Source organism: Haematobia irritans, chromosome 5, assembly GCF_050003625.1.
Source record: "Haematobia irritans isolate KBUSLIRL chromosome 5, ASM5000362v1, whole genome shotgun sequence".
Lineage (NCBI taxonomy): Eukaryota > Metazoa > Arthropoda > Insecta > Diptera > Muscidae > Haematobia > Haematobia irritans.
This window is the reverse complement of record NC_134401.1, coordinates 12,500,760-12,523,913: the sequence shown is the minus strand read 5'-3', so window position 1 is coordinate 12,523,913 and position 23,154 is coordinate 12,500,760. Positions and strand designations below refer to the sequence as shown.

The 23,154-nt window shown below is 28.3% G+C and overlaps 2 protein-coding genes across 10 annotated transcripts in view; both read right to left on the bottom strand.

Annotated features, from left to right (window-relative positions):
• hts (adducin 1-like protein hts) overlaps positions 1-23,154 on the bottom strand; it is an 81,874-nt gene that overhangs the window by 5,216 nt on the left and 53,504 nt on the right. For 3 of the 9 annotated variants that reach the window (XM_075309936.1, XM_075309935.1, XM_075309934.1), the window contains 5 exons: positions 22,294-22,404; positions 21,921-22,215; positions 21,709-21,846; positions 20,964-21,035; positions 393-2,696 (listed from right to left, as the gene is read on the bottom strand). In XM_075309936.1, the coding sequence (XP_075166051.1) occupies positions 685-2,696; positions 20,964-21,035; positions 21,709-21,846; positions 21,921-22,215; positions 22,294-22,404 (2,628 nt within the window). In that variant the 3' untranslated portion in view covers positions 393-684. The other 6 variants (XM_075309937.1, XM_075309938.1, XM_075309940.1 and 3 more) reach the window with 4 other exon arrangements.
• Positions 5,240-11,231, bottom strand: LOC142238333 (uncharacterized). Its single transcript, XM_075309944.1, has one exon. The coding sequence runs from the start codon at positions 10,706-10,708 to the stop codon at positions 6,746-6,748; it is 3,963 nt and encodes a 1,320-aa protein (XP_075166059.1). The 5' UTR covers positions 10,709-11,231; the 3' UTR covers positions 5,240-6,745.

The following is a 23,154-nucleotide window of genomic DNA, read 5'->3' as shown; positions in this document are numbered from 1 at the left end:
TGGCTAATACAATTTTTGAACCCAGTATGAGGGGTTCCCTAGACTACGCGGGGTAGAAAATATGATTGTTTTGAGTTACACATGTAACTTGTTTTTCATTTTTTCTTTTGCTTTCATTGAGTTTATTGAAATATTGTTCGCGACAACATTTTTCTTAGGATTTTTTATAGGATTTTTTATTGTTTTGAACAAAATACAGAATTTATTTTTCAAAAAAAAAAATACGTACTGGAGTTTTAGAATAATTGATGTTTTATGGTTTGCAATTGTAGGCTTGGTATTTGATTTAAAAAAAAAAAATAACAATAACAAAAGACAATTTTTTTTTGTCTAAAATTTCCGCGAAAAACATCATTTTAATGCAGCCTCGTTAAAAAAAAAAAACTTTACAATTTCTTTGAATTTGTCTTATGTAGTGTATCATTAACAAACATTTTATTTTCAAATAAAATATAATCAGTGAAAAAAGAACTTAAAGCTATATCGTTGACAATTCTATAAGCACTTTGAAATTTATAATAATTTTCTAATACTCTGGCAAAAAAAGGAATAACAATTCTAAAAGTATGATTAGAAAAATATGAATGAAACCAACAACAAAAAATATGTCTATAAAATTCTTAAGTGAACTTAAAATTACTTCAAAAATGTCTACAGTAACCCGAGTTGCGGTCATTTTCATTATTATTGCGTCCATTCATTTGAGGAAATTTGACGTTTTCTTTTTTTATCCTTTACATGGCCTGTATTTAAAGAGCCTACATGTAATGTAGCCGTACGTATTTCATCTGATATTTGGGAAATTTTCGCCTTGCAATCACACATATTGCGTATAATGCCATTAATTAACATTTCCAATTCATGTTCCAACAAAGCCAGCGTATGACGATAACGCAAATTATGTAAATTTTTATTATCCTGCTGCATATATGTGGCTTGGGGTAGCGGTGTCGAAGCCGTTGAATGTATATGATCTTCATAGGAATATTGGCGATCTGCCTCAGTGTATGCTGAATTATGATGGTGGTCATATAGGCCAATGGCATCGGGAGCTGATAAACATCTTTGACTGGGTTCCAACAAGAATGTGGGCAACGAAGAATCCTCTATTTCTATTGGGCCCTCCTCTTCGTTTGCCTGATTTTCCAGTTCACGGGTTATCAATGTTATCTCATTATCGATAACCTTTTCCAATTTCCATTTAAATTCTTGTTCGTGATTTTGTAGATTTTTTATGCAATCACTATTGCGTATATTGACATTAATGTGTATCTCTATGGCTGTTGCTGTAGAACTACTTTCACTTTGTGATTGGCCATCATCTTCCTTTGCCTTGGGTGATTGAATTGTGGCATTTGTAGATATTTGCTGATAGGATTTTGATCGTGATCGCGGCTTTTCTTTAGGGTCCGTCGAAAGTGATGAAGCACGACGCTTTAATGAATTAAGGGTTAATGTTACATGCCGATTATCGTTGGATCGCAACGATTGTGTTGAAGAGTAAATAATTTTCTGTTTAACTGGTGATTTTTGTTCACATTCCGGTTTGTGGGGATCATGATCGGTGAAGTTGTCCGTGTCTGTATTGTTTACAAAGTTTCTACCCACATAATTACGATGATAAAGATTTTCTGATGGTGTAGTTTTATGTGATGACTGCCCTTCACAATTGGAACAATTATCCGCAGAATCAGTATTGAAGTGATAGTGATCTTGATCACCAGTATGCGAATGAGTTGCAGCAGGATAAGTGCCACTTATCGAGAGTAGAGACGAGAATTGTTCTGACATCAAATCACCATGATTATGTGCATGATGATGCTGTTCTTGCTGATCCATATTCGATTTTGTCTGATTCGATGAAGAAGTCGATATCTTACGATCCTTGCGTAAATTATTCAAATGTATTTCTTTGACCGATATAAATGATTCGGTACTCTCTAATTTCTTGGTATTTTCATAGATATGTTGTTGGTGGTCGTGGTCTTCTTTTCCCCTTTTCAATTTATTCAGTTTACTAGTACTGGAGTCCGAATGATGATGATGACTATCAGGCCCTGCAGCTTGGGCTTCCATATTTAGACGCTTAATGAAGGCAATCACTTTTTGTCTTTGCAAATCCACCGAGGTTACCGAACAAGCTGGATGCATATGGACCAAAGGTTTATAGGTTGAAGGATAATTGAATCCATAATGAGAAACCGTACGATATGGAGGTAAAGAATACAATTCTGAAGAATCCATTGTCATAAGGGCCTTTCCAGAACTATTGGTATCGCTTAATATCAAATCGTCATGAGTAGCTAAAATTTCTTTTTGGTCTTGTGCATTGTGGCAAGTAAGTAAATCATTCATCGTCAAATTTGGCGTTGGATATGTATAATGAGGATATATCTCTATTTTATGAATCATATACAAATTAATTGTGGACTTGTGGACACTATCATTATCCCTGTCATTAGTTCTTGTTGTTGTTGTTGGCCACCATGATTGTTCATATAGAAATTTATATTTTTCGGCCAGAGTTTGTAGTTTCTTAACATAAACATGCTTTGCAAGGATATTTTGTAAATAAGTATAAGAATGTAATTGATTTGATAGATGATGGTAGGGTATGTTTTTCTGTATTAATTGAAATATGGATGATGAGTTATGATAGTTTATGTCTATGTTGGTGGATCGATGATGATTGTAGTCTAATTATGAAAATGAAAAGAACAAAATAAAATAAAAAAAGTGTGTGTGTGTATGTCTGTTTGGAAAAAGGCATTGAAATATTTATTAGAGGACAAATACACATATTCCCGTCTACAATTGCACACATAGATACACATAGAAAGACAAACACACACACGTATGGACAAAATAAAAACACATTACATGTAATTAGGACAACATATAACATTGAGGAGGCCATTACATTTAATATTAAGTTTGTTCGCGCTTTTTTTTGCATTTTGCATTAAAAATGATCTAGAAAAATAGCAAGTTACAACGGCAAATGTATGAGTTTTCATACTTCTTGGTCATAAACGAATGACTTTCGATAATAATTTGATAGTTTTAGAGCTCAAAAAAAAAAAAAAAAAATCGAACAAAAATAATAAAAAAATGATCAACAAATAATCGATTTTAATTTTGCTTAACTATAGTGAAAATAGAAATTAAACCACAATTTATTATAATTCATTAATTAATGAAATAATAGAAAAATTATAGAAAATAAATTAAAAAAAAATTATAGAAAATAAATAAATTGATTGTAGTCCTAATTATTTTTAAAAATTTTTTTTAAAGTAAATTTAATGTAATTCTTTATTTTGAGTATCCCTGTAACCGTATATGGGCATTTCGACTTGGTTGTAAAATGAGTTAAATAAAATAAATAAATAAAAAAAATTATAGAAAAACATAAAATCATAAATATTTCATTATGAGTAAAAAATACCATAAAAATATTGTCTTTATTTATAAGATTTACCCAGCAAAAAAAATGGAAAGTTCTTCTAAAGGCTCGACTTTAAAAGCACTTCCAAAAACGTCATCCCAAAGATGTTCTTCATTTTAACTATGCAGGAAGTTCATTTAATTAAATTTTTTATAACTCGACTTTTTTATATTTTTTATTGGTAATTTTAATTTTTTTTATTTTGTTTAAATAGGGTAAAAACGGATTAAGAATTAATAAAATGGTAAAATTTTTTTCAAATTTTGTCAAAAAAAAAAATGATAAATCCATTCTAGAAAAGTGAATTTTTGAAAATATTTGAGGTCAAACATTTCAGATGCATTAAAAAATCATAAAAAAATAAAAAATAGTTTTTTTTTTTTTGAGGGCAAAATATAACAAAAATTTTTAATTCACATCCAAAACACTGAATTCAGATCAGACCATAGGAAGTGATGCAAATTCAGTGCAACAGCTGTGGAAATGGTGGATATCCGTTCTATGACAAGCCCATGTTAAATTATCGCTTCTGCGTCAATTTTACAGCACTGCTGAATTCAAAAAGAACATCCCAGCAAAAAATACTTCAGCAGTAAGAGTTTAGTTACGCTTTTTGGAATACAATAAAGTAGGCAGTGCATCCACACTGCATGAATCGGTGGCAATAATGTAAACGAGTAATCAAACTAGTTTATGATCATTCATTTACCTTATTGCAACCAATTCATGCAGTATAGATGCATGGAAGGTAGTGCTGTTTTCCTTCATGCCAACAATGCTATACTCAAGATTATACATCACTTCTGAGCAATATTTCTATTAAAATGAGCAATTATATCAGCGCTATGTAGAAGCTGCTCTAAATCGGGACATCGCCCACAAATATCAGCGCTGATTCGGTTGCTTTGTAAGCAGTTGGTACTGCCTCTCTCCCTTACAATCCTGCTAAAATAGTGCTCCATTTTTTGCTGGGATATTCACCAACTACTTTTTTCCGACGCTTTTTTTTTGCGGGGTATAGTTCTTATAGATGATTAAAAAATGACATTTTAAAAATTGTATAAGTAGATAAAAAAATATACAATGACATAAATAAAAAGATATATTCTTAAAAATTGTATTGTTAACATAGGATCGGTCTACATCTAATTAAAATTAAAATCATTCTAAACGATTTTAATAAAATTTTAATCCTGTATATATAGAGGTATAATTTTATATAGACTTAACCATAAATAAAAAAACCTAAATTAAAGATTTTTAATATTTGTATATAATTCTCATATACAATGACATAAACTAGAAAAATATATATATATTTATATTCTTAAAAATAATGCATTTTATTTTACAAAGTAAACATTGTCTATATCTTATTAATTTTAAACAATTTGTGTAAAAATTTTATCCTATATTTAGAGGTATTTTATTTTGTATACTTTATCAGACATTTATGGTAATCAAAATTAACTTAAAATAAATCAAAGATTTTTAATATTTGTATATAGTCCTCAAAGGAACTCTTGGGTTTATTAAATTCGTTTTTCATTAAAAAAAAATAAAACAACATAAAATCTAATTGTACAATAAAAAAATTCATACAGCAACAAAAACATAAAAGCAAAAAATAAAAATAAAACAAAAAATACATAACACAGTGGCATTCAGTTTAAAACAAAAAATTAATTAAAAAATGAAATATTATGTGTTTACTCAAAATAATAATAATAATGTAATTACAAAAGAATGAAAAGTAACGAAAAACATATACCATAACCAGTTAATAAATTTTGTTATTTATTTTAATTATTATTATTATTAATTAATTAATATTAATTTTGGGCATTGGAATGAAAATATTAAGTAAGATGTAACACTTATAAAAGTATGTGATTTTTTTTTTATAAAAAAGTTAACATTATTAATTTGTTTTTGTGACAATTGTTTTATAGTGTGTCGAGTGGCAATGACAATGTCGAATATATTTTTCGGTAACTTAAAATAATAGCCTCCTATAATATTGAAGATTTTCGCATGTAAAAAAAATAAATCCTTTTCCGTTTTTTAAATCGAAATATTGATTTTAAAAATATAGTTTCCAAGTATATATTGGATATTTTTTTTTTAATGTTGTACAAAAATTGTGTGCAATTATATCAGTGGCATCATAGGTATTGATATATATATCTAGTACCGTATGTACTAGATATGGTAATAACCTACGACTATATCTTGGGTCAAGGTCAAATATATTTTTTTTGCCGATTTAAACACTGTCTGAGGTAGAATAAAATTTCGATTTATCTTTGGTATTTATTACAAATAATCATATCACCAGTGCCAATTGTTGTAACAATCGATTCAATTATAAAATCGATTGGAAAAATAATTGGACCGCCTATTGTTTAGTGGGATATGGATTTAAGGAATATTTTGAAAGTAAAAAAAAATTGAAATATTTGAAAAAAAAATTGCTTAATTAATTGATCCAATTAATTTTTAACAGGAACATGCCCCGCTTCTTTGTTGGATTAGAAAAAAGGATTCAATAAAAAAATATTGATTCAAAAAACAAAATGTTTTTAGTCTATTAAATATTTAATTGGCTCTCTTAAATTTAATATTGGGTGAATTAAAATAAAGAATGACTTCAACCCCCTTGATTGCATTGCCTACACTTTTTGTCATAGAAAATAAAAAAAAAATTATGGAATCAATTGATCCAATTAATTTTCAACGGAAAAATTCCCCGATTCTTTTTTGTATTTGAAAGAAGAGGTTTCGGGTTTAAAATTAGTTAATTCAAAAAATTGTTTTTTTTTTTTGAGTTTATTAAATATTTAATTGACTTTATTAAATTTTATATTGGATCAATTAAATTTTTTAAATCTCATGTGTAGTATTATCATATTCGCAATTGAAGACAATGGCATATAAAAAATGTTTTGAATCAATTAATTAGGAAATTGAAAAACAATATATTTGTCTATATACCAACTAAACAGTGGCATTTGATATAATCGCACGCAATTTTTGTTTTATTTAAGACCCTTCTACAAGCCCGAAATGGGCAAATTTTTCAGTAGAACAAATAATGTCATACATATAAGTATAGTCATATAGTTCCTGGAGAGTATAACTATCAAAGAGATCATGAATTATAAATTTATATGGCACTATAATTTTATCTAGACAAAAATATTTTTTTTATGAAAATATCGAATTAAACTCTTTCTTTCTATCTTGAGTTTTAAATAAAGAAAAAAATTGTATTTAGGGTTCCCAATAAATCTTCTTCTAATCTTCCGTTTCCGATAGAGAAAATGTTTGCACACGGCATGTAATATCATCGACATATTGTTGCAATGTCATATCTTTTTTCAATTCACTTTGTTCATTGATAATCTCATCATGAGAGGCTATGCATTCATCCATATGGCGAGCACATTTTGCTACACGATCTCCAAAATCATCCAATTTTCTTTTATAGTTTTCAAGGCGTGGTTGAATTTGTTGAATCTCTTGACCTAAAGCATTAATTTCCTCATCAACACGAGTGGGTAGTTTTTCCATGGAAGAGCTAGTAGTATCTACATTCAAGTCTGAGTCCAAATTTGCCACCTCCTCGCCATTCATATTAGAACGATCTTTTGTGAATTTTTTATTTGATTTCTTGTTATGAGACTGAGTAACTAGTCTAGAGGGCAAAGAAGTCGATAGTCGATTTCTTTCGGGACTATGAGCCATACTAACCCAAAAACGTGGAGAACCTCTAACAAGTTTTGATTGGAATGTATATACATTCGTGGAACAGGTTGGCGAGGAAAGTGACTTTGTCAAGTTTGTTTTGTTGGGTGATTTTAATATAGCTTTGGATGATTTCTTAAGATTATTCAGACTATTTGTTGTTGAGGTTGATGGCCGTGGTCCAAAAGGATTTCTACCAAATATAGCCTGGGCCGAACCCTGTAAACGTTTTATCTGAGGTGTTCCCCTGGGTATGGCTGCATTTCTTATATTTTCCAAAATAAAATTACGAGCTTTATTGCCTGTAGAGGTTTGTGAGCCAACCGGTGGACTTGGTGTAAGCAATTGTCTGGGAGATGATGTTGGTTTTTTCTTATACACTCCTCCTCCTCCACCCACAGGTGGTGTTGTTGTACGATTTAGTTTTCTTGAAGGTGAACAGGAATTTTCATTGTATGGGGTTAAAGAACGTGAACGACGGGAAATCGTTTGGCTGGGTGAACTTGTGGATGGGCTAAGGGCTGGCATAGTTTTCTCTTCACCATATAAACACAGCCATTGCTCTTTAATTAGCATTTCCAATTTATTTGGTGTTATTTTATTTCTTATGCTTTTTTCGATTTTATTAAAAATTTCTTCGGTTTTATTGAGTTGATGGATTTCAATTTTTTCTAGAATTTCCTTTTCCAAAGATGACAATTGTTCTTCGGATTCATTTTCTTTATTACAATCCGAGGAACTATTATTAAGATTAAAATTTCTAATATGATCCAAGGCTATAGGGATATTTTCTAGATTACTATCTTGATTTTTCTCAATGGATTTCGAGTTTTTAGGTTGATTGTTATCTTCTGTGAATTTATAATTTTTTTTATCCTTAGATTGTAAAGAATCAATCCTTTTTAAGATATCATTGGTATCAAATAAATTTTCATCATTATCATCTGTTATAGATTCGGGAGTTGCGGTTCCTTCGGTTGGGGCAATGAAATCATTACCATCATCGGAATTATTTAATATTATGGACTTGTAACGAATTAAAGGTTGTGCAAGCGGCAAATCATCATCTTGGTTTATTTCATTAGTTTTGGGGACCTTAGGAATCAGTGGAGGATTTTCAATGACCCGTATTTCACGAATTTCTATAATTTGAGATTTTCTCTGGTTTGTATGGTTGTTTAACTTATTTTCTGATCCTTCTTCGTCATGATTATAATCTATTGGCCTATTTGTGCCACCACTTACACATAAAGTCATATCAATAGAGGCAACTTCATTATCAATTTGAATTTCTTTGGGAATAGTATGCTCGTAATTCCCCTGTTGTTGTCCATTTAAATTATACAAAATATTGGTTGATCCAAAACTACGGCATAGCAAATTTTCTTGAGATGAATTTATTTCACTAATATTATAGGTGTTTTTCGATGATGAGGATTTAGTGTCATCACTGTCCAAGGAATCTTTCAAATTCTGGTTCTTTTTTTGATTGCAATCTCTGGGTAAGATTAGAAAACTTCTACCAGAAAATATTTCTTCATTTGCATCATGACAGTTATCATTCGATTGTATTACTACTTCTTGTCTCTGCGTTTCATTTTGTGTTTCATCTATGGCTGATTCAGTATCACTTAGGGCATTGGGAGCAACAACTTGTTCTCTGTTTTCACAATATCGTACATGATCTTCCCATATTTCTTGAAATTCTAATTTACGTCTAGTTCGCTCATCACGATTCATTAAAGATCGTGGGAGATTTTGTGAGCTATCTAAACATGGGGAAAATCCTTTAGAGGGAGAATTCATTATCTGATCCTCTGTTTGAGTTTCAGAAGATATTGTCACAACTTGATTTTCCTCTAATGAAGGCGGTGCACAATTTATCTCATCATCATTGGCTTTTGTATGATCATCAAGCCAATCGTTGAAATTTAAAATTTCTATTACAGAAACAAAACGATCCTCTAGTTCACTATCCTCATTATTATTAAAATCCAGTAATTCATCCTGATGATCTTTTATATGGTTTTCTTCTTCCAAGGCATTGCAAATTTTTAAATTTGCCATTTCCTTAATTGTTGACGGATCTTGTGAATCATTTGACGAAATAGATCCTTCCTTGGTAACATTTTCCAAACTTAAATGGATATTAGTGGCAGTGATTGTTTTTGTTGAATTATCGAGAAAAACATTGGAAATCTCCGAATAATTCATACGTGTTATTTTATCTATGAATGAGGAATTTACAATAGACGATGACAAAGCACTATGAAAACGATCATCAGAACTATCTCTTTCTTCTACCTCAATCAATGGTTCCAATTGCACGGTAAATATGGATAAGGGTTCATTGGAAGCTGACTCACCATTCTCATCATCATTATTGTTATCAGTTAATTTTTCTACCAAACAATTTTCATTCTCAATTCTTGATACCATATCCTCACCATTTGTGGAATCTCCTTTTCGAGGTTTTGTTTGATATTCACCCAGGTTGCGTAATCCACTACGATATTGCATTAATTCCGGTTTATAGCGTACAATTTTCTCAAAGCATTGTTCACAAAGATCTATGTAACGAGGCGAAGAAAATATCTCTTCATATGACACAGATCTTCGTAGGGGTATATACCTTTTAGGCTGACCTGGTAGAATATGTTTATGATCTGGTTGTGGATTTCTTTGAGGTGAATTAAAACCAAAATGTGAGAGTGTACGATAAGGAGTACGAGATTTCCTTTCGTTATCACAATTGCTTCCGGAAGTATGAGGATTTTTCGAAGGTGTACGATTTCTCTTGGATTTATTACGTGTTGGTGTGTTGCCCATTTCTGGGGTAGTACAAGGACTATAATATTGCCTTATAGGTATATTCCAAATCAAATCCAATGTACTTTGGGCCCCCGCATAATTTTCTTGGAAATTAGAGGGATTTTCCAATGAATCCAAAATTTCTTCACATATATGTGGTGAATAACATTTCGAAGATATTAAATATTTCCTCTTAATTGGTTGATTAGTAGCAATATTCTCATCCAAATTATATTTAGCATTGTCAACATAGTCATAAATGAGATTTTTTTCTTGATCTCCATATTTACGAGAATTTTTAATACGAGTATTTTTATAATGCCAATCCAAATATGGATGATGGCTAGAAGTGTTGTAGTATAAGGAAGTTTTTATGGGGGATTTTGAGGAACATAAATCTATGTGTGGTCCTGGCTTACTATTAAAAACATTGTCATTACCACTCTGATATGTGAAAAGTGTAGGTATTGGGTCTTTCAAGTCAATATTATGTATGGTTTTTCTTTGAGTAGTTGATGGTAGTAATAATTGTGGTCTTCTTTCTTTTTGTATGGGCGTCAATGTATGTTGGTGAACTTTGTGTTTTTGCTTTTGAAATAATGCATCTGATTCAAGTTCTTTAACTAGAACTCTTTGAGGTTTGTTGTTATTTAGGCAAACATTGGATGGATAATTGAAATTATCATCAAAAGGCTTTTCCATATGATTTTGAGCAATTCTATCATCATCATCTTGATTCTTCTTCCTATTTTCAACTGGCGATGAAGTTAATGCTATACTCTGATTTGCTGTTAAATCTATGGATGGTTCTTGATTATATGATTGATCTTGAGTTTTATGAATACTTTTTGTAAATATTTCATCTATAAAATGAGAAATTATTTATTAATGTTAATAATGCTGGTGTAGTAGATGGTGATGATTGGAGGGAGAGGGTGAAGTTTGCTTATACAATATAAGTTGTGTTATAGTTTCATTCATAGCTCGCATGTAAGCTATGCGAAATTGTATCAGAATATATTTGCATATGGTACCAAAACCTTCAATGAAAAAATTTACAAATTACAAAATTGATGTAAAGTGAAGCTTGATATGCATTAGATATGGGACGTCACAGGGAGTTGTATAAGAAAAAAAAAGTACATATATGGAAGAGTGCTTATCTTGGGGGGGGGAAAGATGCCTTTTTGAGACAAAAAAAGTACAAATTAAAACAATATCCAAAACTATTGAAATCGGTGAAAAGTCGGCCATTAAAATCTTTCGTTACATTTTTAAAAACTTAACACTCCTTTTGAGAAAGTTGACCTTCAAAATTGGATAATTTTTAAGGATAATTTGAAAGTAAACTATTGGTCGATTTTCCTTTTTTTTTTGATGATATTTCATTGTAATCGTCATCAAAGATCGATTACCAGATTTTGGCAAACATAAAAAGTCGACTAGGCGACATGACAAGGGGATCTTAAAATTAAATACCAAAATAGGATTACGATCAATGGAAATTCTAAAATTGTAAAACAATATGTGTATGAAGATAAATTCAAAATTTGCAGCAAAACCTTAGCCGAGACACAAACACGGTTACCACAATTCTAACAAAAATGGTAGATTTTTTACTATTTGGTAAATTGGTAGATTCTTGATACCTCTCCAAAAATTTCCTATAGAAATAAAATTTCGACAAAATAGTCTATAGAAATACAACAATTATTTTCTATAGAAATACAATTTTGACAAAATTGTATATAGAAATAAATTTTTGTCAAATCTTTCTGTAGAAATAAAAATTTGACAAAAATTTATTTCTATAGAAAAATTTACAAAATTGTATATAGAAATAAATTTTTGTCAAAATTTTCTATATAAATACAAATTTGGCAAAATTTTGTATAGAAATTAAATTTTGACAGAATTTTCTATAGAAATAAAATTTTGACAAAATTTTCTATAGAAATAAAATTTTGACAAAATTTTCTATAGAAATAAAATTTTGACAAAATTTTCTATAGAAATAAAATGTTGACAAAACTTTCTATAAAAATAAAATGTTGACAAAATTATCTATAAAAATAAAATTTTGACAAAATTTTCAATAGAAATAATATTTTGACAAAATTTTCTATAGAAATAATATTTTGACAACATTTTCATAGAAATAAATTTTTGTCAAATATTTCTATAGAAATAAAATTTTGACAAAATTTTCTATGGAAATAAAATTTTGACAAAATTTTCTATAGAAATAAAATTTTGACAGAATTTTCTATAGAAATAAAATTTTGAAAAAAAAATTCTATAGAAATAAAATTTTGACAAAATTTTCTATAGAAGTAAAATTTTGACATTTTCTGTAGAAATAAAATTTTGACAAAATTGTATATAGAAATAAAATTTTGGCAAAATTGTCTATAGAAATAAAATTTTGACAAAATTTTCTATGGAAATAAAATTTTGACAAAATTTTCTATAGAAGTAAAATTTTGACATTTTCTATGGAAATAAAATTTTGACAAAATTTTCTATAGAAATAAAATTTTGACAAAATTTTCTATGCAAATAAAATTTTGACAAAATTTCTATAGAAATAAAGTTTTGACAAAATTGTCTATAGAAATAAAATTTTGACAAAATTTTCTATAGAAATAAAATTTTAAAAAAATTTTTTATACAAATAAAATTTTGAAAAAATTTTCTATAGAAATAAAGATCTTGACAAAATTTTCTATAGAAATAAAATTTTGACAAAATTTTCTATAGAAATAAAATGTTGACAAAATTTTCTATGGAATTAAAATTTTGACAAAATTTTCTATAGAAATAAAATTTTGAAAAAATTTTCTATAGACATAAAAATGTTGACATAATTTTCTATGGAAATAAAATGTTGACAAAATTTTCTATGGAAATAAAATATTGTCCAAATTTTCTACAGAAATAAAATTTTGACAAAATTTTCTATAGAAATAAAATTTTGACAAAATTTTCTATAGAAATAAAATTTTGAGAAAATTTTTTATAGAAATAAAATTTTGACAAAATTTGCAATAGAAATAAAATTTTCTATAGCAATAAAATTTTGAGACAATTTTCTATAGAAATAAATTATTGTCCAAATTTTCTATAGAAATAAAATTTTTTTCTATAAAAGATTTTTTTGTTTAATATTTTTTTTTTTTTTTTTGTAGAATTTTTTCCAAATTTTGGCTCGAGTTGCAACCGTGGACACAAACCCAAAGCTTAAATAAAAATTTACATTTTTAAGTTCTGATTTGAATTAATATAGACTATGTTCATTAAAAAGGGCCTGAGTTCAGCTTTCATAATCACTAAAGACTTCATTGAAAATGATTTTTGAAAAGCGAAAATTTGAACTTCGACTTTCGCTTTTCACCAAATCCTTTCTAATGAAGACTAAAGTGACTATGAAAGCTGAGCTCAAGCCCTTTCCAATGAACCTAGTCTTATATAGTACGCGCCTTAATTTTATGTTAAAAATTTATTTCCAAATTTGCGCTATTCACAAAATCTTTTTCTAATGAAAACTTCAGTAATTATGAAAGCTGAGCTTAAGCCCTTTTGCAATGAACTTAGTTTTTTTTACTGCACGCGGCTTAGTTTTTGAATATGAAGCCGAATAGTAAAAATTCAAATTCGAAAATTTTGAAAATCTAAAGTAGTATTTAAGCTACGGGTTTGTGTCTCGGCCAAGTTTTTTGCTGCGAATTTCCAATTCGAATTTATCTTCACACACACCTGAAAAATCGAACAATTCCAAGTGAACTTTTGAAATAATTGTTAAGAGATATTGTAAGGGAAGTGTTGATTATATCAACTATTTTTTGATTATTTATATTTTATGCTTTCGAAAGACTATATTTTTTCAATATTTTATTGAATTTGTTCATTGTAGGAAATTGACATAACGACAAGGCACTTTTAAAATAGGTACCCGATGGTAATATCGATTTTGGAATTTTTGCAAATATTTTGAAATATTTGAATAGTTTTATTTTGATTTTATACAAATTTGGAATAGTTGTATTAATAAATGGCTATAGATTTTTCGATAATTCTGGAATAGAAAACGGTCTTTCGACTTTCTAATAAAAATGGATTTTTTATTTCTTTTTTATGAAAAATAATCTGGTTTATATCATACACAGGATGGATATCGGGATGATAACAATATTACACATTATATGTACATACTTTATTGAATAAGGGAGGAATTTAACAACAGGGTGCTACCTTGAACATCATATTTAATGCAATCGAGAATTAATATTTACACAATTTAAACGTTATATTCACTTTGTGTTGTTTCACAATAAATAATAACAGCTGGGGGATTTGGTATGATGAGGTAATGGTTAGAGCGACAAAATTTGATTAGATTTTGAACTTGTTGTTATATTTTGTGTTTGTAATCATACGAAATGATCAATATATAGTATATTACCTCGACCTGTTGGTGGCTTACGATTTGTAGCCGTATGGGAACGTTCACCATTGATAAAACTTAGAGTTGCTATAATAAAACGGAGTTGATTCGTTCGTTTTATTTTATAAGTACACACACGCACAAAACAAAAGATTTGGAAATAAATAAGAAAATTAAATTAGGAAAAATAAAATGTTTAAAATTAAGATACTTATTTAATAGAAAAATTAATCATTTTGGGTTAGTATATACACACGCACAGAATGTGCTATGGAAATGTGTTAATTTTAAGGTATGTTTTTTTGTATTGAAATAATGCATTAAAAATAAACTTTTGAAATAGAAAAATTCTTGTATTCAGTGTTGACTATTTCTACGAATATTAGCAGCTGCAGTTGAAATTGTATTTTTAAGGGGACACTAAAAAATTGTATACATCAAACTATACACAATGGTAATTTATAAATAAATCATATATCATCTGATTCTATAATCTATTTCTATAACTATCCCCCCTGTTTGGTTCACGAATTAGCAAAATGCAAAATTTTAATATATCATTCCAATTCATACTATAAGAGAAGATAAATAAAGACGCTAAGAAATTAAATTACAAAAAAAGTTTAAAGAAAAACATGGAAAACTTTCCATTGCCAGAACAGGGGTTCCAGAACAGGGGCTTATGTTTATATACACACACAAAAATTAAAAAAAAAAAAAAAACATTTTTTGGTTTATATTTTAATTAAAATTTAAAAATCTTAAAAATAATTTTATTTAATATATTTTTTATGTCTTTATTATCACTTTCATAATTAAAGCAAATAAAAATTGTTGTGTGTATTTAATAGTAGACATTGACAATGTACATACATATGTACAAATCGAGCTTTCATATTCTATTCTATCTGGTATATTTTATTAAAATCCAAGCAAAAACAAAAAAAAAAAAAAAAACTAATTTATGTAAATGTTCGTTATTCTGATTCTAAACAAATAATTTTTGCAGCTAACGCACACACACACATATATATAAAGCTTCCCATAAGCGAATTTAATACAAATGAAAATATAAATAATCCATCATCATGTAGTTAATGTAGAAAAAGTAACCTTTTTGTTGTCCATAAAATTGTCAAGTCGTGGACCATAAACTTGGAAGCTATTTTCGATGATATAAGCACTATAGCTTTGCTGGGTTTCAGGCTATGGCAACATAGTGACAGACAAAGAGGCCGATGAATTAACTCGGCGTCTATATATCGATGGGCTAATCGTTGTATCTGTCAGGCCACCGATAATTTACCACATTGAGAAACTTTACACGGCGAGTGCAAACCGCGGATAGAAAAAGAGCCTCCATTAGGACAGTCTAGCTAGTGTTTTCGCCACGTTAAACACGGTCCCTACTTTGCCCAACTCGGAAACGACCGTGTACTGCCGGATCATAAACTCGGGAGCCATTCACAATGATAGAAGCACTACGTAGAGATAAACTCCTGGGTTTCGACTATAGTAACGTAGTGGGAAAAAAGTGACCGATGTCTATATATCGTTCGGCTAATCGATGTATCTGAATCTCCCTACTTTCCCTCACTCTGTGTTTGCTAACTCGAAAACGGCCATTTACTGCCACAAATCTTCCAACGAGATTACTGATCCAATATGGATGTAGAGTGTGGTTATACGAGGGAATTGCAAAGGGGATGAGCTACCAATATTAGGAACTAATTTGTATATTCCATGAAAACTAGAATCTGTTGACAAGCTCTTTCTGCTTGAGAAGGCACTCTTACATCCATCTCAAGCATAAATATATTGGGCACCAATTTTGCCAAAGATTTACGAAAATCATTTTTTATGATGATTTACAAAAATCATCATTTCCCAGCAATGGGTGATATGGCAATGTTGGATACAGAGCAGTACCTACCCTTGGTTATTCAAACATTTTAATAACACGGATAGATCTTTTATAATTTGAGGTAGCTATGTTTAGCAACTTCGATTCTTGCAAGGCAATCCTACCACGGTTTAGCAACTTCGATTCTTGCAAGGCAATCCTACCACGGTTGTCACTGTTGGTAGAATTCTACCAAACAAGAGAGAAGTTCACCACTGTGGTATCACAATGGACTGAATAGTCTAAGTGAGCCTGGTACACCGGGCTGCCACATAACCTAACCTAACCTACCAAACAAGGTAGATTTTTTATTGTTTGGTAGAATTCTTGAAGTCTTGATAGAGTTTACAAAATATTCCTCTCCAGCTGAGAGGTACTTAAAAATGTTGTATAGAAATAAAATTTTGACAAAATTTTCTATAGAAATAAAATTTTGACAAAATCTTTTAGAAAGCAATTTTTGACAAAATTTTCTTCTAGAAATCAATTTTTAGCAAAATTTTCTTCTAAAAATCAATTTTTGACAAAATTTTCTCGTAGAAATAAAATTTTGACAAAATTTTCTATAGAAATAAAATTTTGACAAAATTTTCTATAGAAATAAAATTTTGAAAAAATTTTCTATAGAAATAAAATTTTGAAAAAATTTTGTATAGAAATAAAATTTTGACAAAATTTTCTATAGAAATAAAATGTTTACAAAATTTTTTTGTAGAAATAAAATTTTGACAAAATTTTCTATAGAAAAATTTTGACAAAAATTTCTATAGAAATAAAATTTTGACAAAATTTTCTATGGAAATAAAATTTTGACAAAATTTTCTATAGAAATAAAATTTTTGACAAAATTTTCTAAAGAAATAAAATTTTGACAAAATTTTCTATAGAAATAAAATTTTTACAAAATTTTCTATAGAAATAAAATTTTGACAAATTTTTTTTGTAGAAATAAAATTTTGACAAAATTTTCTTGTAGAAATAAAATTTTGACAACATTTTCTATTTTAATTTTTCTAATTTTTTCCCAAATTTTTGGAAGATAATTTTTGGCTCGAGTGGCAACCGTGAATCCTACACGTAGTGCGGAGGTGTGGAACGTGTCGATCTTGAACCATGCAAGTAGCAAAGAGATCGGACAATATCACATAAAGCACATGTAAAAAATAGCTACAAAATAATGGGTCAAATTGCCGATTTATTACTCATATTCTTAACGATAGAAAAGATAAAAGCTGGTCATACCGAGCATGCTATGATAGTGAAAAAAAAACTTGGGTTCACTTCTGGTATTTTGACGAATATATTGGAGAACAAATAAAAAATTCTCGTTCGCCCATGGTAAGCCACAATTGACAAAATTTCGGACAAACAAAAACTGGTCAAGGCCGTTTCGTTTTCAAAAAAAAAAAAATGATGTGCATTATTAATAACATATGGAGGTGAAAAAAGAAATCATTTTAAGAGAAACGAAATTACCACAAATATTTTTTTTAATTATGTATAATCGCAAACAAAATGTGAGGTGGAAGAAGAAATGATAAAAAAAACCTATACATATTTTTTTCTTGCATTATTATTTATATGGACATCAAAATGAGAACTAAATAAAACAGAAATGTATTTTAATGTATATTTAATTGATTTGTGGTGACGCTTGCTGTTGTTTGGAACTACACACTAGATATGTTTTGTTGCAGTTTTTGTGCCAAAAGAAACTCACCTCACTTTGGTTTTGTTGTTTGTTTACAAACAAAAACGAAAATTTTGAAAATTCAAATGGCAAAACACGATGCTGTTGTTCTTATTCGTTGTAGATATAATTGAAATATTTGTTTCTTTTGTAGAAAATTTGTTGGTCTTGGTGTATTTCTTCCTAAATATCTAAATTTATGCTTCAGACTTTGTGGTTGTGGGGAAATGGTGTTGACGAAGAGAATAACATTGGTGGTTTGTGTCGATTGTATGATTATTAAAATCAGTGTGTGTTATACATTATGGGTAGGTTATAAAATAACTAAATTCGATTCCAATTGTAGGTTTTTTGTTTTCTTATCAAAAAAGCTATATCTATACTTTTGTTTAATATAAACCATACAAATTGAAAACTAATTTCATTGGTTACCAATTCACTTTTTCTTTTTTGGGCGGGCTAAAATTTTGAAACATAAAAATCGAGTAGGAGTGGAAAGTATAAAAAAAAAATAAAATTGTTTTCTATGAATTAGAAAATTTTGACTATCATCTTAAGTCGATTGTTTGAATTTCAAAAAATGAACAATTATTTACACAAAAAGAAAAATAGCTTTTGAAAGATACACTAAACATTAATGGTAAATATAGAGAAAGAAATTATTTAGAAATATTATTAAAATCGAATTGAACGATTCTGGAAATTTATCAACTGTTTTTAGTAATTTATGACCTATTCTATTTAGACTGGTGAATAACAATCATTTTCATTAAAGTAGTTAAAATGAGAACTAATCTGAATTAATGATAAAACGAGACAGACGTTTTTATAAAAACCATTATCCAATAACATATTTCTCTTTATTAATTTGAAAAAATTAATGTTATATAGAATAATGTAATGCAATGGATTTTATTTTTATTTAATTAATATAGAAGTGAACTGAAATAGTTAAAATATTAATTTATTAGAAAAAATTTAACCAAATATTCTTTGCCGATTGTACAATAAAAAATTGATTTGTAGCAACGACTCAAAACAATCATAGAAAATGTTAAAAATAATTGAGTTGTTAAATAATGCACATCCGACTTCAATAATAATATTAAATGCATTGTAAATACGGTTGCCACAGTTGATAAAATTCTACCAAATTTGGTAGATTTTTTACTGTTTGTTAGATTGATAGAATTCTTATTTTTTTTGTAGATTTTACAAAATATTCCTCTCCAAATAAGAGATAATTCACAAAATTTTCCATAGAAATAAAATTTTGACAAAATTTTGTATAGAAATAAAATTTTGACAAAATTTTCTATAGAAATAATATTTTGACAAAATTTTCTATAGAAATAAAAATTTTGATAAAATTTTCTATAGAAATAAAAATTTTGACAAAATTTTCTATAGAAATAAAAATTTTGACAAAATTTTCTATAGAAATAAAAATTTTGACAAAATTTTCGATAGAAATAAAAATTTTGACAAAATTTTCTATAGAAATAAAATTTTGACAAAATTTTCTCTAGAAATAAAAATTTGACAAAAATTTTCTCTAGAAATAAAAATTTGACAAAATTTTCTATAGAAATAAAAATCTGACAAAATTTTCTATAGAAATAAAATTTTGGCAAAATTTTATATAAAAATATTTTGAAAAAGATCCTTTTTAAATTTGGTAAAATTCTCTTAAAATTTTGGTAGATTAATTTTGCCACGAGTGACAACTATGATTGTAAACCTTTTGTCTTGAATGCGCATCATAGATGATAAATGCGTTTTGAAATAAAAAGCCGGAAAACCAAAAACAACAATTTTTTTGTGGTTGGTTTAAAAATGTCAAACGGCAACATTTGAATGATTATAAGACACCATATATGCAAAGATCGAATACCAAGAATAGTCAAATTTTTTTGTATGATTTTTAATTATAATGTTAATATATTCTAATTATTTAAAAATAATTTCTTTCTCTTATATCAGAAACGAACTAAAAACTGCAGCTGTTTCCTAAGGGATAAGAAATAAAAAAAAAACTTTCCAAAAAGGTGCTTTGTTTTCGTTGATACAGTAGTAAGAGAGTAATATAGGTGGTGTGTACTAAAACAAGGAGATTATTTGTATATAGGAGACAGTCTGTAGTAGAAATAGTTATGAGAATACATGTGACAGGCGTGTGTATGTGCGTGTATTTCAAATATCTCGTTACAGTTAATAGAATAGAGAGAGAGAGAGAGTAGTATTTGGTAGTGTTCTTAGCAGTAGTAGAGAAGTTTGTTTGTTGTCGTTTATTTTGTTGTATAAGAATTATAAGAAATTATCTCATATAGCACGCCGTACAACATGTAGGGTCTGCGAAAAAAGTTAGTGTATTTTAATTTATTTATTTTTTTTTATATAAATATTGCGTTTGAATTTGATCATAGTAATTCTAGAATTATATGAATTATAAGCCCTTACATGACTAAAGGAATGTTATGGAAAGCATATCAAAAATGCATAAAAGATGCTCATTTCTAACCACTACAATGTAAGATTTTTCCGATTTATCACGTTTTTTGTTATCAACAACTACTAGTGAAGTTTTTTGTTCTATTTTTCATTTGTCAAATTTTTGAACAAAAAAACCCCAAAAGGTTGGGGCGATTATAAGGAACAAAAGAAATGAAAATAAAAATATTAAAATATAATAATAATAATTATTATAAATCATAATTTTGTTGTTATTTTTAAAGCCAAATTGGTTCATTATTCAAAGACGAAAAATAAAAAACAAAACATTTTTAGACAAATCACAATTGGTTTTTTCAAATAAAACATTTTTTTTAGACAAGTGCAAAACAAAAGAATTTTGATAAAATTTTGAAAGTCATAAAATTATTATAATGAATGATTGTCATATAAAGATTCATAAACTTACCATCACTCAAAACTACTTCAGGTTGACTGGGAACTGGGGCTTGTTGGGTCTCTATTCTCATAACACGATGTTCTACAAAAAAAAAATTAAATATTTTGTTTTAGAACCAATACATGAATATGAAAATCGGTAGTAGAATTATATGCATAATTTTTAGTTAGTGAAACTCTTCATACATTTCTTCTACAAATTTAACAGCTGCCTGAAAAGTACCCAGCAAAAAAAAAGGGTAGCAAAAAAGCAATGGAATTAAGTCCATCTATACACAGAAAAGAAATTTCACGAAAATTTTCCAATTAAAGTCTTAATTGATTTTTTTTTAAATATTCAATTAAAAATTTAATTGATTCAACAAATTGTTTAATTGAATCAATCACAAAAATTAATAATATCAGTTAATTTTTTAATTGGATCAATTAATTTTTTTAATCGATTTTTAATTAATTTTTAATTGAGTTTCAATTAATTTGATAAATTGATATTATCATTTCTGTTATGGAAGACATTTCAATTAAAAAATTAATTGGATCAATTAATTTCGTGTTTGAATCAAAAATTTTATTTTTTGTGTGTACACATGCTTAGCTAAGGCTTGATAAATTGAAGTTGAAGTTGGATTGTTTTTCACAGTAGGGATATGAGAAAGTTCTGTGGATAATCAAGGAATAGTGCTAAGTGACTACCTCGAGAAAGTAAGCCCCCCACATAGCTTTATTTCGACTATTTGAAGAAAGAAATAAATTACCTGAAATATCTTCTGGTTCTGATTGACTAACTGCGGCAGTTGTCGTTGTGGTAGTAGTATTTTGTTTGGTTTGTTGTTGTGCGCCTGATGTTTGTAATGAACTCAAAGCTTCAGATTCTGAGAAATCTGTATCAGTATCTATAAAAAAAATAAGTAGCCAATGTAAAATAGCGAAATAAAATCAAAAATGTATGGTTTTTCTTTCAACTTACATTCACCATGAATACTTTTCTTTTTACGTTCCACCGTACGTTTGTATTCATTTAATTCATCATCGGTGACATTATCAAATGGATTCTTGGCATAGGGAGCCTTATAGACTGTGGCATTATGTTGGAAACCACGTTGAATAATACCTTTTGAGGCGGCACCCATTAACACAACATGATCACCGGCTTGACTAACTGTGGCATCTTTAATGCGATTGGCTTCATCCCAGGTAACACCTTCCAAGATGTGTGATTGTGGACCAGCTGAAATTTTATCGGCACGTCGATTTTCCTTAATCTAAAGAACAATTTAGCAATATTAAGTGACCATAGAAAAGTAAATTAAATGTGTAATCGTTATTGTTAAATATTATACCTGTTGTTGTAATCTTTTAAATTCCTTGGGGTTTGTATTGACTGGCACAAATTGTAAGGGATCATCAATGCGTACTGGTGTCGAGTGAGTGGGTGAACCTTCGGCAACCCACTATAACACATTAAGTTTATTTTGAAGATTTCAATCAGAATTCACAAAACCACAAACAAATTCGGATGAGGGGGGGCAAGGCAAGCAATATGGTACAAAATGATGTAGTCGGATAACAAAGGAAAGAGAAAGAAAAATTTTGTCTTTAGTATTTTACGTTTTTTGTTTTTTTTTTTTTCTGTTAGAAAAAGCCTTTTTTACTTATTTTAAAGATTAGTTAATGCTTATTATTCTAAAATGGTTTTCGCATAATAAGTGTAAAATTTCCCGGTGGAAGTAAATAAAACAATCAACTGAACAAAATGTTAACAATTTGGGCTTGATTGGAAAGGAGTTTATGAATTTTATATTCCACTTTCTGTATTCTTGAAACCCGTCTTATCAACTAAAGAGGATCTTAAATCCAAAATATAGCGTTTTGATTTGGGATTGAAATCAGAATCACCATTTTTTATCTTTTTAATATTCAAAATTCGATTTTTCAATAATCGCAAGTTATCAAAAAGTATATTTTTTTCTATGATCGGAGATATCAATAAGTCGAACTTTTATAACTTCGGAAAATGGCTTGATTTTTAATCCTATAAGTCGAATTTTCGTTTCCAAGATAGCGATGCCCTTTTGATAAAATTTATTAAATTCAATTTTTTATGAATTTGCAATACCGATTATCATCTAGATCAAAAGTTGATACTTCAGTAATCGGCAAATTCGGTATTTCTGCTAAAAATTAAAATTATTTATATTATC